The 19,469-nt window shown below is 36.9% G+C and overlaps 3 protein-coding genes across 3 annotated transcripts; 1 reads left to right on the forward strand and 2 right to left on the reverse strand.

The window, feature by feature from the left end:
- Positions 1-78: 78 nt before the first annotated feature.
- LOC113491795 (DNA polymerase subunit gamma-1, mitochondrial) lies at positions 79-17,488 on the reverse strand. The gene is made up of 18 exons (XM_026868961.1): positions 16,657-17,488; positions 16,120-16,315; positions 15,583-15,737; positions 14,800-14,999; positions 14,330-14,478; positions 13,550-13,763; positions 6,668-7,239; positions 6,179-6,397; positions 5,469-5,574; positions 5,070-5,200; positions 4,536-4,708; positions 3,887-4,010; positions 3,190-3,370; positions 2,683-2,855; positions 1,770-1,905; positions 944-1,112; positions 488-604; positions 79-294 (listed from the first exon to the last, which is right to left on the reverse strand). The coding sequence occupies exons 1-18, from the start codon at positions 16,947-16,949 to the stop codon at positions 84-86; spliced, it is 3,519 nt and encodes a 1,172-aa protein (XP_026724762.1). The 5' UTR covers positions 16,950-17,488; the 3' UTR covers positions 79-83.
- On the forward strand, positions 8,112-11,425 carry LOC113491796. The gene is made up of 2 exons (XM_026868962.1): positions 8,112-8,424; positions 8,784-11,425. Exon 2 carries the CDS (start codon positions 9,021-9,023, stop codon positions 11,130-11,132), a length of 2,112 nt encoding a protein of 703 aa, XP_026724763.1. The 5' UTR covers positions 8,112-8,424; positions 8,784-9,020; the 3' UTR covers positions 11,133-11,425.
- An 80-nt stretch (positions 17,489-17,568) lies between the features above and the next one.
- Positions 17,569-19,226, reverse strand: LOC113491799 (AP-1 complex subunit mu-1). The gene is made up of 2 exons (XM_026868965.1): positions 19,116-19,226; positions 17,569-18,953 (listed from the first exon to the last, which is right to left on the reverse strand). The coding sequence occupies exon 2, from the start codon at positions 18,944-18,946 to the stop codon at positions 17,678-17,680; it is 1,269 nt and encodes a 422-aa protein (XP_026724766.1). The 5' UTR covers positions 18,947-18,953; positions 19,116-19,226; the 3' UTR covers positions 17,569-17,677.
- Between the last annotated feature and the right edge of the window lie 243 nt (positions 19,227-19,469).

Consider the following 19,469-nt stretch of genomic DNA (forward strand, 5'->3'; position numbering starts at 1 on the left):
GTCAACGTATTTGAAACACAATCATACTATTTAATTATTATTACCTTTTTTGTGGGGAAAATTAAAACGCATAATGCCTGTTATTATTTGGTGGGTATTTTATTTTTAATATTACACTTTTCTAGCACGTCGAATATATTGAGGGACTCTCCGTCGGGTATTCCATAACCCTTCTCCAAACCGTGGGGGTTCGATGGCGTCGTACAACTCAAGTTAGACTCCTTTCTTAATACTTGATCCACTTCCACTGCTGTGAAGAACGCCACTGATAATGGGAGGTCGTTTATTCCAACCCTGAAAGATAATATTTTTTAGAATCAATTATAAAATATAATCAAGTTGCGTTGCTGATTGCTGAAATAATTCGAGTAATATTTAAATTAAATAATTGTGTTCATTACTTTTAATTTATTTTTCTTACTGATTTTTGTAAATAATTAGGTATTGGTAAAATAACTTGCGATAACTTTAAATGATGTTTTATTACCTCTGCGAGCAGAAGGCTCTTGTGAATAAGTTCGTAATTTGCAGCGCCAACGCGGTCTCATATTTGTGTTCATCAGACACCATGTATCTGACTTCGTCATGAAAACTGAGGCAGAACCTGAAAAATTAAATAAAACATCACAGATATACTTATATCTTGTTTAAGCTTTGTATTTTTTGTAGAAAATACCCATTTTTAACAGATTTTTTTGTGAAGCAGCCCTTACGCTTACGTATACGCTTCTCCAGCTAAACTGGATACTTACGAAAAATATGAAAAGTTAAAAAAAAATCTAAAAACCCCGATTAAATGTAACTTCATTCAAATTTTATCAAAATTGGTCCAGCTTTTTTATAGTTGTTAAAGAGGAGTAATGCCCAGCAGTGGGAGCACAATGGCTGTGGATGATGATGATGATGAATATCAGTTAAGCGGTATGATGTCAGGAGGTGTGACCTGGCCGTGGGCGCCAGCTGCGCCATGCTGACGAGCATGAGATGCAGGAAGTCCGCGGCGGCGCTCTGCACGGCCCAGTTGAGGCGCGTGCCCGCCCAGCGCCCGCGCGCCCCCTCCAGCGAGCGGGACAGCCGCCCGCGCAGGAACGCCGTCGACGGCGACACGGACTCTGCGGCCACACGGAACATAACAGCTGTAGTCTGGTGCTATGACTGTAGAATCATGTCGAATCAGAGTTTCAAATATGTGGTAGAAACAGGGAAGTAAAATATCGTGAGGAAACCAGAACTTTTTTTTTAATATACAAATCACATGCCCAAAGACACCCAGACTCAGAACAAGTATTCGTGGATCACACAAATGCTTGGCCTACGCGGGGATGGAACCCGCGACACGTCTCGCTCAGTGGGCTTAGGCTTGAATTCTATCACCAGGTATTTCCTTATGCATACAATAAGAATAAAAAATATATATAAATACATTTTTAGATAAGACGAGGGACAATTGCAGTATTCTAACGAGGTTGACTGACAAGGTGGTGGCACATGGTTGAGATCATCACGCCAATCCCACTGTACGCTAAGCGTAACGGGTTTGATCCCCATGCAGGACTAGAATTTGTGTGGTCCACGGATGCTTCTCCCGAGTTTGGGTATATTTGCGCATGAGACATGAATTTTTGATAAACCCCGGCGATTTTCCTACATAAACTAGCCTTCAGAAAAAAAACACAACCATACAGCCATGTGACAAACCCAGGTATCACTAGAAGGACAATAAATATTTAACAAGAATTGAGTTACAATATCTAGTCGTATCTACATACCGGCAATCTCCTCCAGTTTATTGAACATGTCGGACTCGGTCCCGCCGATCCACTTGGGTCTGTGGAACATGTCCTCAACACTCTTGCCACTCAGCTTGGCGAGACGCATCGCTTGATATGACGTCATCTCCACCGCCTGGAAGATTTGTGGTAAAGACAGACGGACCCCATTTCAAATGCTATCCAACCGCTATTTGCACTTTGAATGCAGTTGACACGACTACAATAGAACTGCTATCCGAAAATGCAGTTCGTCTGTCTAGAGCCTAACATTATTAATGCTAAGGAAATAGGTAAAAATATTTTGTTTACTACAGTTTAATGGGGTGAATAGAAATGGAGCGAAAAAAATAGAGACGAAGTTTGTAATATTTGTACTAAATGTTTCAGAATTTGATCTAGTAATTACAATGATTGTGAAACCCCCCGCGACACAAGGATTAAATACCTTCGTGAGGGAGTCGCTGTTATAAAAGGAAAGTTATTATAAAAATACAGCTAGTTATCAAGATATGAAGTGACCATCCCAACCAACTCCTTCGTATACTGCGCTAATGGATTCACTTCAAACTTTATATGTAGGTTCCACCAGAGAACGCCAGAGAACTCCACTAAGGAAGGACTTTTGTAAATTCACCCCCTAAGGGGGGTGAAAGGGGATTTATATAGTTAGATATTTAAAAAATCTTAACGGTTTCAAATGAAACTTTGTATGTAGGATCCACTAGCAATTTTCCACCAAAGAATATGAAAAAGAGTTTTTACCGCCGGTTCTCACATATCTCCGTTTTACTTTTCCCTTTTTTCTTCCATCGATGTCGCATGCAGTTTTATGAGCGACTTCACAGATGTAGAGGAGTAAGTACACTGTAACAGAACAGTAGAACGGAGACATGTATGACCGGGTTAGTACCTGGTCTGCCAGATCCTCGTCCATGAACCCCTCCATGTATTGCGTCTTGAGACGGTACACGCGCTTTCCCTTCGTCGTGGTGAACATCTTGGCTGCTTTGCTCTTCGCCTCAGATATCGTCATAGTCGGGTTGAACTGTTTCAACAGTCTCTCTGCAAAGTTTTGTCCGGCACCTATAAAAGAACAGAAATAACAAAACATGTATCGTGGTTATGTTTTCTAAAGGTAAGTATCAAAATAGTTTTTAAATATTGTTTTTGTTACTTCATAATATCAAATGTTTCTATTTTGCTTGACAGTCAGCAAGTTTAGTAGTTTTGCTTATTTCATCACTTCATTCAGTGGAGTCTGATCATTTATTAATAAAAAGGCATTGCTTGTAGTCTCAATTTCAAACCATTCATGAAAGTCCAGACAAGCCTCGAACAGCAAATAAAATACAATAACAATTACTAACGCCATCTATCGTCATAAACACTACGCTACAAGACTCCTGATATAGATTACCATATATCCTAGCATAGTTGATAACTTTGGCGTGGTCCCTGGATATAGAGGCGGCTGTGGCTGTTAACGAGTGGAGGTCAGTCTTGCGGCTCTTGTCCCCAGCGAGCACCGCCCAGCCGAACGCACTGCCGCCACACAGGCCTAGCGTACTGTCGCCTAGCAACGCCGCTATCCATAGCTCCTGCAACAAATATAAGATGTGGTATAAAACGGTGAAAGTTTATTTATTTATTTAGAAGTTAATGTGCACACGAAACGGTTAAAAATAGGGCATAAAAGAAAATATGTTAGATGTAAAAACCTCTATACCAGCACACCCATTGTAATTGTACGAAGTTTGTGACTTCCTACAATTTTACCTAGTAATACCAGAAACTAAAAAAGTAAATTGATATTCTTAAAAAATGTCCCGTTTTTATATGTCGTATGCCATATATACCTAAACCAGAAAATTACCCTCTACAAAGTGGGTACACTTCAGCTGGTAATATATAAAATGAAGTAAATATATGCATTCGTTTTTAAGTAAAAATATAATCAAAATCGAACAATTGCGGCCTTGGTTAAAACTATACAGTAAGAAGGGGGAAAAATCAAATCAAAAGTTTTTATTTCAAATAGGCCGTCTTTAGGCTCTTTTAAAACGTTACAGTAATGACTCTAGTTGCAGGGCCAGGGCAGGAAGTATGTCGGTTACCTGTGAGTCAACATCAGCCCCTACAAACTTGTACCCCGGCGGCGCCTGCACCATCGCCCGCAGCTCGGAGCCCACGCGCTCCGCCTGAGCGTTGCTCGCCGTCATCCAAGTCGGCTCACTAGCACTGGACAATACATCGTAAAACTAACTAGCTGATTAGACTACGAGGAAAGTTGCAAAAAGGTGAAAAATTGATTGAAAAGTGTTTAGACTAAACTACCACTACAGAGACTTAGTATGTAATGTTTTACAAAAAAAAAACAGGACAGAAATATTGAGTTCTTGTTCATTAATAAATCCTTTGACGGTAACCAACAATTTTATTAAGAAAAATATTTGAGGATACCGGTAATTACTTAAGGCTCTAGACATAGCTACCTGCAGTTCGATTGTATAACGACTGCAATTGAAAAGCAATGGGGCTTCACGTTCGGTTTGCAGTTCTATTGCAGTCGAGGCAACTGCATTCAAAGAACAATTTGCAGTTGGATGACAGTTGAAACGTGGTCCTTCTGCCGCCCGTCCTCCCACAAGAGGACTATTGGACCCAAGACCAAATCATCCCATGTCAAAGCTAAATTAACATAATTTTGAAAAAGTCCTTCAAGAAGTTTTGTTGGTAATATTTTTGGTACAAGCAGTTCCTTACCGCCTAGTCAGCGTCCCGCAGACGACCACCTGCGGTATGATCGCGCCGTACTGCCGCAAGGAGCCGCGCAGAGCTGGCGGGAGCAGCTCAGCCGGCAGCCAAACTACTTGCTGGCTCAGTATGCGCTCCCTGTTGTTACGCCAGTACGACATCATGCGAGCATATGTCAGCACCTACAATAGAAACATCATGACATCAAAGGCTATGATGATGTCATAGCCTTTTAACACTACGTTGGGACCGACTTTCCAAGTCTAAATGTCTAAGTAACAGTGTTTTACAACGAGCAACTGCCTGTCTAAACTTCTCAACCCAGTTATGCGTGTAACACGATATCCCTTAGTTAGACTGGTTGACAGACTTTCTAGCATCTTAGGTACTACCCGTAACGACTGTCAGAGTTGTGTAAATAACAACCGGAATCTAGAATTTCAGGTGCCTTCCGAAACATAGAATATCTCGTTATTCCAAAAACCCAGTCAAAAAATTATAAATTTATATTATGTTGTGTATTGCATACGCAAATGTACTTACTTTTTCAGCCTCATTCCCTTGAGCGGAGAGTACGTTTTGACTGAACATGTCCAAAAAGTCTTTAGCTAATGGATTACCAACTTTATACTTTGGCCCATCCTTATGCGGAAGCCGAAGGAAATGGCAACAACCTGAAAAGATTTGTGATCATTCTTATTTCCTTAGAACAAAAAGATTTGCATACCTAATGTGAACAAGTGCATAAAAATCATAAAAGATAATATTGACTGTCTTATATTTTGAGTTTTCTATATTAATTTTAAAAATCAAATTTGATTTTTTATATTACTTAACTCAGAACGATATTTTTTCTCCAGCCTTCTGAATATTATTTTTTGTCCTTAGAGATTTAGATTTACTTCATATTAATATAGGAGATTTCATTTTGTTCCACTTTACCTTGAATTTGTATCCCGCACCACACTCCGAGTCCGTGGTATTGGTTGGCGGCTGCTTGTTCATCAAGTTTCTTCCTAGCGTAGTAGGCGCGTCTACCTAAGTCTTCCTGATAAATGACAACAACAACTTTCATACATATAAACCGTCAATAAACTAATACTTGTAGGTAATCAGAATAGTTTTATTGCATTTTTTTTACTACCACTCTTTTATAATGAATTTAATCCTTGCGTCGCGGGGAGTTTCACAAAGATTCAAGTCACATGCACAAAGACACCTAAAATCAGGACAAGCTTCGTCTTTGTACGCAAACGCTTATCCTACGCACACGGGAATCGAACCTGCGAAATGTGGCGCTCATATGCAGGGACTTTGGCATGGTGCCTCACTAGTCAGTTATTTGTGCAGTCAATGTAAGTGACCGCGGTCCTTTTTTTTCGCATCTACGTATTAGGCGTAAAAAAGAAATATTTTTTCACTATCAAACATGAATAAAAGGTAGTATTTGTGATTAATATACATTTATTTACGCCTGTTTATCAGTATAGCTTTATGAAGTAAATAAATTAATCATTGGTCCCATGTTGGGTGGCAAAATACAAAACATTATTTCATCTACACTTTTCAACTTCAAAGGCAATATAGCGTTTTTACTTCTACGGCTTATAATCCTAACTCATGAGACATTTGTCACTATTCTGATTGATTACCTCAACAGTCTTCGGCAGCGCGTAGACATCGGGTTGGTACTCGCTCTCCTTACAAAACGTCAAGGGACAAGCTTCCAACAGCTGTTTCAAAGGCACGAGTGGTTCCTCAGCGTCGTCTGCGTGATGGTGACTGAAAGGGACCAGGAATCCCCAGCCTTCAGACTTTATGTGGTGGAGGGGGTACCCCTCCCACGATAAACGGAGGAGTTTTGGTGTGATCTGTGATAAGTAATATTTAGTTACCCATTTAATTTACTGGTAATTATACAGGGACACCTAATGATTACACTTTAGGATCATATGGTTCACTTTCCTCCAAGAAATAGTGCCTAGTTCAATGACTGAAGTAAAGTTTAAAGCGAGGGAGAAGTAAATCGGCAGTCATTCTAAGTAATATTCCGAAAAAATACGAAACCCGTTAAATTATAGCAGAATCTAAATGAAAGTGCTTCAGCAAACGATAGGCTTAAGAAACAAACATTGCCTTACTTGCATACTTGTAGTAATATTATTAGCTCCGGGAGTCCAATCTTCCTCTTTGCCCGGCTTCGTACAAAGTTTCCTGTACCACGCCGGGTATCCAGCCAAATACGGCCTTTTCACCGGCAACTGATCGCCAAAAGCGAATAAGTGAGAAAATGCTTTATTCAAATCTTCAATCTCTTTAGTTGTACTAGTAATATTATTATCGAGATCATTGAGGTAGGCTTCATTTAATACTTTATGTTTTTCATTGGCAGCCGTTACAAGGTCACCAAAGGAAACCTTATTTTCGTCACTGGCTGTTTCTTTATTTGTACTTAAATCTTCAATTACAGGTATTTTGATTTCTTCTTTTTTCTTCTTAGTGGTTTGTTTTTTTAACTTGAGTGTTTGTACAGACCAGTCTTGGTCCCACATCCAGAGATCTTTCTTGTATGACTCGTCGGCCATCATGCGGCAAGCCTCATCGGCTTTCAGTGATAGCAGCTGTCGAGATTCTAACTTCAGATCTTCGAAGACTGTTTCAGCTGAATCTATGTACTGTAACCAGTTCGAGTTTACTGGCAGGTATGCTGATCCTGAAGACAAAATGATGGATTTATTCAGTTGTTAATTTTGCGAAATAGTCAAAGATCTTTTTCAGTAGCGCTATGGTAAAGATGATGCTATTTTTAGCACATGGTCAAAAGAAAACCCTCGATTACGTGAATACGATAAAATGGTAGAAAAGAAGCCTTTTTACTAAACTCCGATGTCCGTCCGTCTGTCCAACACCAGGCTGAATGTCATGAATCGTGATAGTGAGACAGTAAAATTTTCAAAGATGATATATTTCTTTTGCTACTATAACAACAAATACTCAAAATACGATTTTACGTAAGGGTTGTCCAGATCATATATACGTTGATGGATGACAAATATCTATTTATACGGAACCCTCAGTCACGCGTGTTCGACTCACACTAGACCGACTTTGTTTAGCTTAAAAAACAAGTTATATTTTAGTGATCTTTAGACCTGATTCATTAAAATCGGGTCAGACATTAAACCATTAAAATGTATCGTTAATATGTAGGTACTATTTGCCCGGTACACTACTACTGTGATCTATTGATATAATTAAACATACCCATGGCATTTATGCTTAAGAGAAGCATACAATAATGCTACTTATATCGCAATTATGTAACCTAAAATGAACTGAAAATGACATATAAGCAAATTTTTAAAATCCTTACTGTAACATAAAATTGTAAATCAATCTCTAAAACGGCACGCACAGTGGGTTTGACATGGTTTTGCGAACCAACACAATTTGGCATCCGTGTAGTCAACTTCTATAGGTGCATAAGTTTTAAACTGAAATTTTAACTAACTTTTAAAGCGTAAAAGATAAAAAAGATATAAAGATAATTTATTTTGTGAAAACACGGGTAACGTAACAATTAAATTGTCAAACAAGCAATATTTAAATAAAATGAAATCATAAATATAGATCAAGACAAAACACGTAAGCCTCAATAGAACGCAGCAACAAAACAAAAGCAGAAACAGAACAAAATAACATTAAAGTAGAACATTACGTGTACCTACGACGTAAGAGCTCCCCTTTCCAAAACATATGGTAAGGGCATGCAACAAGTAGAGGGAACGAAACGCAAGTATCGACTGGACCGGGAAAATGTCAGTGTCAGGCGGAAATGGCCGTGTAAACCTCTAAAACAAATTCTGGATTTAAAATTATGCTTGGAAAATTGGCATGGGTAAGTTATCATAAGAACGTTTAATCTTTATATCTTGTATAACATAAATACTTTATGAGTCAGACCTTCGTGTGAAGTTGGGGGTTGGCGAAATTATCGATTTTATTTTCAGGGGTAACTTTTTGGGGCAGTAGGTTAGTGCCGCGCTTTCTGTGCTTAGAGTTTGGTTACATTTGAAAAAAGGTTTTAATTAATGGCTGTGAGTGTTCAACAGGTGATTTCTTTGTTTTGTAAAGCTTAGATGCAATTTAAAACATAGAGTTGATCCTTTTTTATGTTTGGAGAGTTTTTTTTTAGTATTAATAACGTAGATTTTTTTTTTACTTTAAAATATTTCTATTCTTTATTATCTATTTCAGATGGTACGTATGGCAGTTTATCGTGTTTGAACAACGACGTCAGTGAAAAAGTAAAGCTAAATGCTCTAAGACGGCAGTTCGGCTATAACAACACATTTGGACCTCCATTTGATGAATTAATAAACAATAATGATGAAATAAAACCTCCAACGTGATCTGCTAAAGTAACCTAAGTGCATAAATAAAAAAAAAATCTCCTCTTGTGATTTCTATACATATCTTGATAAATTTCTCATAATGGAAAATTCTCGCTTAGACTACGATGAACAAGATCAAAGTAAATATTGCTATGACAGCATGTTGGATATCTTCTATTCCGGTAATAATAACGACGAGGAAGTATACGTTCTAGACTTAGATGGAACTCGTAAAGTAGCCGCACATAAACCTATGGATTACGAGGACAGCGATAATAATGACAGCAATGAACCATCTACATCAAGTAATCCAGTTATTATCCTGCCACCAATCACACAAGTAATCAACAAGTCAACACAATCCATGCCGCCAGAGACTGCAGTAATTGCCAAGCCTAGGAAGAAGAGAGAAAAACGTTCATGTAATCCAGAAATTTGGAAAATAAATGCCGAACGGATAAAGAGAAATCTAGGACTGCAGTTTATCAACAGGGCTGGTACCGTCCGGAAAGCTAAACAACTAAAACCACCCTGCAAAGAAACCTGCGCTAAAAGATGTTGGGAATCATTGACTGAAAATGATAGAATTCAACTTTTTACAGAATTCTGGGGACTTGGTGACCCCAAACTCCAGCTTCAGTATTTAAGTGACAACATTGAAAAACTCGAGAAAAAGAGACTTAGAGGGAAGACAGAAACTTCCAGACGCAAGTGGACATATTGCTATTACTTCTCATTGAACGAGAGAAGGTTAAACGTCTGCAAAATGATGTTCGTAAATACTTTAATCATTTCAGACTCGTTGCTTAAAACCACGATTAGGAAGAAAGAAGAAGCTGAAAGTGGCGTTCCAAAGCGACGCAAGTATAAAAACAGAACATCCGGCAATTACATACCGGAAGAGATGAAAAAGATCGTGCGAAAACACGTCCTTGATATACATTTCGCAGAATCCAAGTATATATCGACCAAGTCGCTCAAGAAATACTTTGAAGAACATTTGACATATAAAAGACTGTACAAGCTTTACTGCGACTGGTTTCGAAATAACAAGTACTCAAACGAACTCAAAGCCAGCGCTAGCCAATATCGTTACGTTATTGTCAATGAATATAAGTTACGATTCTTTACGCCCAAGAAGAAGTCTTGTTGGACTTGCACCAGTTATAAAATATCTTCTGATGAAGACAAACTTGCTCGTGCCGAACAGCACAGTTACCACCTGGCTTCCGAATATACATCGCGTCAACTCAAATGGGATTGCAAGGCTTCTGGGAAAGTTAATACTTACTACGTCGTCGCCACATATAACTTTCAAAGAGATCTCATCACTCCAATGAGCGACAAATCAGTATTTTACTACAAAAGAAAACTAGCCGCTTACAATTTTACTATTTATGATATCGGAAGGAAAGAGGGCTATTGCTACATTTGGGATGAGACTGTCGGCAAGAAGGGTCTAAACGAAATATGCAGCGCGGTATATTCGTTCATTGAATTAAAAGTGAGTCAAGGTGCCAAGGAATTTGTATTTTTTTCGGACAATTGCGGTAATCCAGATCGAAGTCCGGCGATTTTCACTATGTATTATTATGCTGCGCATAAGTTTAAAGTAGATATTAGTCATATCTTTTTCGAGTCCGGCCACACTCAAATGCCTGAAGACACCATGATGTTGACGATAGAGAAAGCAAAGAATGACACAGAGATCTTTGTTCCTGATGAATGGGTTTCATTATTGAAAAACGCATCCCCAGAAAATCCGTACAAAGTTATTGTGATGGCCCAAAATACAATTTTGGACTTCAAGAATTTTTTCTCAAGCCTGCCAAACGTCGACTTTGATTTTGATGGTGTGAAAATTAATTGGGATGATATTAATCATGTGAGGATTATAAAAGACTGCAGTTATATGAAATTAGGATATAAATTATATGCAGAAGAAGTCATATTTATTGACTTCTTAAATAAACCAGACAGTTTAGTTACCGATTTTAATGAGCTAATAATACCTTTTACCCTACCAAAAGTTTTGGAAAGAGCTTATGTAGAGCCTTTTTTAATTTCTGCCGAAAAATATAATGATCTTGAGACACTCTGTGAAAAGAAAGACATTCCTGTTCAATATCACGAATTCTATCGCAATTTAAAATATAAAGAAACGAACGAAGAAAATTTATTCAATATACAAATTGATAGTTTCTTAAACTAATTTTTCTATTCTCTTTAACCAGCATGTTATGTTGGTTAATTTTATTGTAAGCAAGCTTTTGACTACGACTTTGCCTATGAGGACATTTATTTTCGACAAATGTACCTTCCTTCAACTATTAACTAGCTATGTGATAGATAAGGCTTTGATTCGTTTCAGTAATTTAGGAGATTACATTCTACAGACTAACTGACCACTTTACCTCAGTACTTATATATATAGCAATATAAAAATATATTTTTGATTATTTTGCGATGTTGCCAACAGCAAATTTTTCCCTTCTTCTCCATTTTTCGAATAATTTATTTATTATTCTGGTAATATTGTATAATATTATATGAATGTTTAGATTAGTATTAAGTATTATAGGGAGACTATTGTCTGTTCTTCTCCTTAAAAATCTTGACTGAACTATGCTATTAAAACTATGATAACATTTTAAAAATATATCAATGTACTCTATGGTTGTACTTAATTTTTTTATAAGTTAAATAAAAAATATTTTCATGTGAATTTTGTATGTAAATAGTTTTAAACTTAATTTCTCTATTTCCATATTGGTTTTAAGAAAGTTAAATGTAATTTCAAATCAATGATGTTGTCTCAATTAATAAAGTTATTCGATTTAATATTTAAAATCTGATATTCCTATTTGACTGTTAGTGTTATATCTTAAAATTATTAAATGGATTTATTATAAATAAATGTATTTGGTTGATGTATATTAATTTTAATATATGTGATTACATACATACACTCTGATTATAATTATTTTACCACCCGAATAATAAAAAAATCTAATTACAAAACATGTATTACATGAAGACTAATTCGTTGTGTCCTTAAGGTTCTAAGCAAGGATTTGTATGCACCAGGTCAAGTGATGTTCAAATCTACTATAAACTAAAAACGTGCTATAGACTATTGACTATATTAAAATAGCATGCTATTTTAAATGCTATAATTATAACACGCTATAACAAAAAGCGGCAGCCAACTGATCGCGTAGGTTTTAGTTCATTAATTAAATTTACAAAATCAAAATTTTGTTTCGTGCTACTGTCATCATAGATTGCTATCTCGTTTTACTAAGCAAAACACAAGTATGTGTAAGTAAGCAAGCAAGTGAGTAAACGCTTCCGCGTTATGTTGCTATCCCGTTCCGGCTGTGCGGTCGGCGTCTTGTTGAGCGAGATGCTATATTATAGCACGGAGGCAGATAGCAAGTAGCAAATGCTAAATGCTAAGAAAAATAGCATGCTACGTTTGGCATTATACGTTATATTAACCGAACGCGGAGATGTTATAATTTTATTTAGCAACACGCTATGCGCTATTATATCTTATAGCGTATTGTTGTTGAAAGGTGTCTCGTAAAGCGTTTCAATCAATAAACTTTTCTTCTAGGCTTAGGATTGTCTATAATATAATTTAATAATTTTTATTATCAATATCGTTTTGTGAGAAAATTAATATGTTATGGACAAGTTCATTGATTGTAGGTATTTACAAAGTCAGAATTTAGTTTCGCGCTACGGTCATCATAGGTTGAAATATCGTTTTGCTCAGCAAAACACAAGTGTAAATAAGCAAGCAAGTGAGTAAACGCTTTCGCGTTATGTTGCTATCCCGTTTTGGCTGCGCTGTTAGCGTTTTGTTGAGCGAGACGCTATATTATAGCACGGAGGCAAATAGCAAATGCTAAATGCTATGAAAAAATTGCATTCTACGTTTTGGCGCTATACGTTATATTAACCACCACTAACCAGGTGCAGGTTCGATTCAAACGTAGGCAAAGTACCAATGTGACTCAAAGCAATGTGTACTTTTTTATTATTCTAAGACACCACAGATTAACAGTGGAGTGCATAACACAATGACAATTTTTGAAAATTTCAAACGTCTTTCTGTTACATTTTTTAAGATAGAAGATAGAGCCTGGTGACAGACAGGCGTCGTAGAAAAGATCCAGTTTTACCCCTTGAATGCACAACCTTATAAAACCTGTGAAATGTCGGTACCTTTTTTTGGTAAAGCGGGGGAATCCTCATGGACGCCCACTCCCTCGGGGGAGGAAATGGGTAATGTCAGACTTTGACTGACTAAACCTGAACCGCCGTGCTACGTCATCCGCGTTTGTGTGTCGGTGTATGGCAAATATTGCAATGCGTTGCAATCCTTCATACATCGACCGCGGGATTCCACCGGCCAGTAGTGCGGGCAGGCAGGTCACTATCTCGTGTTGTGTTGAGGCCGACGTGTAAAGAGCGTCGGCCTCCTCGCCTCATATTGAGACCAAATCCCAGGCACCAAATGTGGCCCCCTCTATGGGTCCTATAGTCGGAGGACGGACACCCCCATGCCGTCGCCCAGAACCCTAGCTATGGAGGGAGAGCGCGCTCACGTGTCTATCTTACCTAACTCCAACATGCCAGCCAAAGTGACGGGGTGGGGGAATCTCTGCAGGAACAGCGGCAACAACTCCCGCAGTATACTGTGAGTCGCGACCACATCTCCAGCACAGTACTGCATCAACACTTCGAAGTTATCGTGAACATCCTGCATCGTACCGTCCACGAATACATCTCGCGTTTGCTTGTCGATGAGCGAACCGCAGTATAGGTTGTGGACCTGATAAAATAAATTCTTGGTCATCGTTTCTAAGTATATATGTAACTTGCCCTAAACGCTCTTAACGGAATAAACCTAAGATAAGGTATTTGATTAAATCTAATGATATGAATCTGTATAGTCCGTCAGACAGATTGTTAAAAAATATTAAAAACCTATTTGTAATTTCATATCATCTATAAAAAGAAAGAAAAATTTGAAAGCACTTGTGTGGTAGTTGGGGCTAAAAACTTGATAGTAAAAAATCGTACTGGACAGTGACGTCACACTAGATTTTAAATCACATACTCTTCATTATTTTGTTTACGAGATAAAAGAAAAAATATTTTTCCGACGGACTACTTTGTTTTTCAGTCAAACACCCTATTTTTACGTAGTGCAGAGCGTCTCTCTTTAGAACAAATACAATCTTACTGTAATGGGATAGGCCTGCAGTTAGCAAAAACAACCGAAAGGTGCAAAAATATAAAGAAAGCAACTGTAGCTTTCCATTGATTTTCCGGCTGTGGCGCCCAACGTGGGACACACTCAAAACATTCCAAATTCCATTTACTAGCTTCAATTACCTCGCTAAGATTGTTGAGGGAGCTGATCTCCATCCAGTCTTCATCTGAAGGGTTCGGCTCCTTGTTCTTCGCTTTGAGGACTGTCCGCTGGTAGCTGGTGACCCCGCTGACGCATGTGTGCATCGACATAGTATCCATGAAACGCACACCTTAGAAATATAAAATAATGATGTAAGTACAAGGATTCGGGATTGTCATTAGCAAAACATCATTGACAACCAGGAAGAGCTGCAAGAATGGGATTTATTAATTAATTAACGTTAGGGTAATATTGGGTTTGACAAAGTGTACCCATTTTTTATAACTATTTTAAAAAGCAAAAGTCAATTTCTGCTAATTCTCTGAATGGATTACATTTAGTTAGGGGTGTATATGTATAGAGTAGATAAATGCCCCGAATTTTTAATTATGATAATCGTCATATACAAGTGCTAAGTCTTAAAAAACAACATTAATACAAAATACATTACCAGTTCTATTCAGCCAGTATTGCTCTTTAATCTTAGCTCTGTCGAAGGACACGTTATGTCCGACCACAACTCGATGCCTGCTGAGATCGCCACAAGGCTTCCTACCATCTGTCTCCAATGGTATCAGGTCATCATAGTTTATATTCTCATAAACTTCATGGGGAGCCCCCTTCGCAACCGGTTCACTGACCCAACCATACCTTAACAATCAAAATTAAAATGTTATATTTCCAGTAGGCATCAAACGGCGTTTAAGTAACGTTATATTACTTAACTAATGACTCTGCCTAAGCCCACGTTTCTAAATTTTTATTATTATGGAAAAGAAATGCTACAAACTCTATAGCAATATAAATCGAATATAAAAATAATAAAAAAACACGATGATATCTAGTGTTGAACTAAGCACAGCTTGTATTATGAGTACTGGACAACTGATAAACATACTCATATATTTCATATTACACCCAGATACTTGGCCTGAGTGGGAATCGAACCGAAGACGAAGCCGCCATAGCAATCAGGACTCTTAAACATCAAATCAACCAACAAGAGATAAACAGGTGATGGGGATTTGGCTTATAGAAAATTTAATAGAATTGAATGTCATGGATGCTCCTTTAAGCATGTAGTTGATGTATGATAAATACATCATAGCTTTGAAATGAACGTTTTTATGTGTTTTGCGGATGTTATACCTTTAACAGCCCATACTTGTCTGTGAGTCAACTGTTCATAAAAGCAACATCTCTAATTTAAAAAACCAGCTCAATGTCTACTCACCATGCTTCTGTGGACACAGCACAAGCCAGGGTAGGTCTCTTCCCAGCTGACATTAGCACTTCCACATCAAATATTAGGGCGTCATCTGGCGGACAGGGCACCTGCTCTTGTTTCTCACCTGTATACTTCGTCCAGCCTGCAGCTTTAGACCATTTCTGTAAGTTTCAGATAGTATTTCAAGCTGTTCTAGTGTGAACTTAGGCTCATCTGTTTGTATTCAGTGTGCACTGAAATCAGTATTAGTCTCATAGAAATTGACAGCAATTAATATTAATACTAATGAGAAGATGAAACATTATCAGTCAAAACTAATTTTTGAAATACGCACTAATTCAAGAAGGTAATTGCCTTTCTTTTCAAACTTTTTAAAAATGGGAACAAGTCAATTGAAATACCAAAAACCGCATCTTTAAGCAATATTAAAGACATGGAAATAGTCCTCCAGAGCTTAAATAAATTACTTGTTCTACCCTACCCCAAAAAAAAAACAAAAAATATGGTATCAATAGACATCAACAAGCCAAGGCATCATTATACCTTTGGCATTGCTGGTAGTTTACATCTAGCCAGTGTATTTAATAATTCTCTGTAAGGAGCTGATTGTTTCTCTCCGATGTTATAGAAATGTTCCACAATATCTTTTCCTTCTAATGCAGGCAGCTTCAAGTCCACATCAGGTAGATGACTGCACTTCTTGTAGTCAATACCATGCCTCAGTAAATTGTCTTGGCAACTGTAATTAGCAAATAGTAAGTTTTTATATAATAAACTTTTAAATGGTGTCTCACTGACAAAATGTTATTTGAGTTCTATGTAGCAAGCATGTTGTTATGTTTTTTTGAGATTTATTTATGAATATTACAATAATGTAAGAAAGTAAAAAAATGTATAGGCAGAAGTACTATTCTAATTCAAAACAAACTTATACTTTTATTCTGATATTAAAAAACACATTTGCTTTAATGTTAGGTATTTAAGTTTTATTAAATGATTAAATATAAACACTTAAAGGAACATTTAGGGTACAGCAGCGGTAAATAGAATAAAAACGGTGCTTTAAAGTTTATTATTTACCTTTTTATCAAATCTTTGTCTAGATTTTGAGCTTGGCTTTTAAACAGTTGTTCGTAAATATTTCTTGATATCATTTGTATATTGACCTCATTGACTCTGTACTCTTTAGAATTGTTACTAATATTATTGCTTTCAGCAACTTTTTCAGTTTTGAGGTTAGCATCCTTCTTTTTAGTTTTATTTTTAATGATTACAACTTCACTGGAAGGAAATATTTCACTATAATATCTTTTGTTTGTGTTCCGTAACCTAGTTACATTTCTATGTAATATTAAACTCTTTGTGGATTTCATAATTATATGTTTTTTTTACACAATGTTTACAAACATTCGCGGGCTATCACTTTTAAATGTCATTATTGGCACCTATAAATTCGTTCAAAAGCATTCAAAAAGAAGACACGTCATTTCGTCAAGAAATAACATTGCATGTTTGCAGAAAAGGAAATCGGGGTGCCTAACGTATATGACATGTATAACTACATGAAGTAGATATTGTGTCAACAATATGAAAACTAAATGAAATATTATCTAGCCTTAGACCTGTAGCTGTTATATGTGGAATGACTCATTCACTTGTCGTGCCGATTGCGAATGGATCGATGATACTGTTGACGTAAGAGAAAACAGTGTTTCTTAGCTTCGAAATAACTGAGGAACTTACACTAAACATTAGATAAATTTTAATCTTTAGAAAGGGCTAACCTTTCATCTATTATTTGCCGACGTTTGTTCCTCTCGTTTCAAGATTAACAAATAACGATGTCGAAGTAGATTTACATCATAATCAGTTTCAAGTCTAATCATATTTGACATAGACCAATTCAGTAAAATATTTTAGGTATTTAAATGAAACACTGGTAAAAGAATTTAAATTGAAGAATATTAATTTATTGTAGTCAAAACAAATACATAATACTACATAATTACTTTTTAATACCTATAATTATTAATGCAAAATAGACAACTTGTAAATAACATAATATGGTGCTTCTTACATCTATGGAATGTAAATGAAATGATTAGTTAGTTCTTAATTGATAGTCTCCATTCTGTGTGATATACCGAACCCAAGGTAAAGCTTGGTAACCACTTTTTTCAATGATCTTCAAGTATCTTACTTGGATACCAGATGTAGTGAAGTATGGAATTTCAAATTTGACTTGGATTGGTGGTTTTCCATCAACTTCCTCACACTCTACAGATGGTAGACCAAAATGAGCCCTCATTAAGTACTCCTTGCCTCCAGGGAATGACTTGATAGACCAAGTAATAGCATTTTGTTCAGGAGTGTACTTCACACTTCCAATAGTTGTCTTGAATTTGGGGGAGTCAGCATCAGCTGGGACGGGTATGATAATCTCAACATTGTTAGCAGTGGAACGCCTCTTGAACTGTGATTTAGCTTTAATCATGTATTCAACACGAGAATGAGCATGGCGCTCAATAACAGACTCAATCCAAATCAGTGGCTTGACATGGGTATTCAATCTATATGACATCAGCTCAAACTCGCCATCAGGAGGAATAAAAGAAATTGTCCTGTCATTTTCAAAACGAGACAATCTGACACATTGATGGAACTTCACATCTTCAAGCTCAACAGACTTTGACTTGCCCCTTCCTGTGCTTTCAAACAGCACCTTATCATTTAACCCAAGACGCAGTTCAGGCATACCAGACAGATAAACTCTCATTTTGATGGCCCCAACAATCTCACTCCTCAAAACATTGCCATTACAGTTAGCTAATAGATTGACAGACTCAATGACATCCAAAAATACTTCGTTCTTTCTGTACTTAATGCCTTCTGACCTCCAAGACACTGCATTAGTGACTGCCATCGGTATTCGAGGCTGCATTTCCAGCTTATGACCTTCTTGGGTTATGTACTCTTGTAGTATCTTGCTATCAGTGGTTTGAGGATAGCCAAAGTCGATTAGCTCATCTAACAACTCATATATAACAACAAAGTTGTCGCGAATACTTTCTTCCTCCAGTTCTTTAAAGTATTCTGTCATAACTTCAACAATTTTGTACAGAAATACAAATATAAGAGCAATATTCGCATTCTTTTTAGTTGTTGATACTATGTACAGATTGTTAGTCTTGATGTAGGCAAAGGTACATTCGCTGGTCTGTAGCAGTGGTGTCAGCATACCCTCTTCCTCTTTCTCCATCAGCAATGGCATAAATTTATCTATAATACCTAAGTCCACATCGCCTCGGTAATTTCTTGAGATGAGGACTTTGCCCTTCACATCCAAGATGTATATAGCTGAAGAAGACATTTTATAGCTGGAACAAGATAATCCTTAAGTTACTCATAGTCCATAGCACAATACACGATATACCAAACCAGTTTCATTATACACGTATTTTACATGGTGCAAAATTATCATTAACAGAGAGAAAAATATTCAATCTAACAATATTAGACAAGTTAAAAGAATTACTTACGTTAATATTACGACTTTTTCACTAAAATATCTACATTATCTCCCGCAAACATACGTGTGAAATTAATCTTTACGTTACCTGTAAAAAGATAGATTTCATAAGCATAGCCATGACAGCAGAATGGCGTATCGTGAATGAAAAAGATAGAGGTACAATTTATGCTTTAAATACCGACATGACTGACGTCAATTTTATTAACAAAGTTGCCATTGTAAGACACTCGAAGATTTTAAATATTGCGTAGGTACAATTAACAACATACCTGGCATTTTTACGTTACAGTAAACTGTTTAGGCAAATATAAAAAAAAATGAAGTAAACAAATGATAGTTCTCGATTTATTGTGCTTGACTG

The sequence above is a fragment of the Trichoplusia ni genome, chromosome 3 (genome assembly GCF_003590095.1).
Source record: "Trichoplusia ni isolate ovarian cell line Hi5 chromosome 3, tn1, whole genome shotgun sequence".
Lineage (NCBI taxonomy): Eukaryota > Metazoa > Arthropoda > Insecta > Lepidoptera > Noctuidae > Trichoplusia > Trichoplusia ni.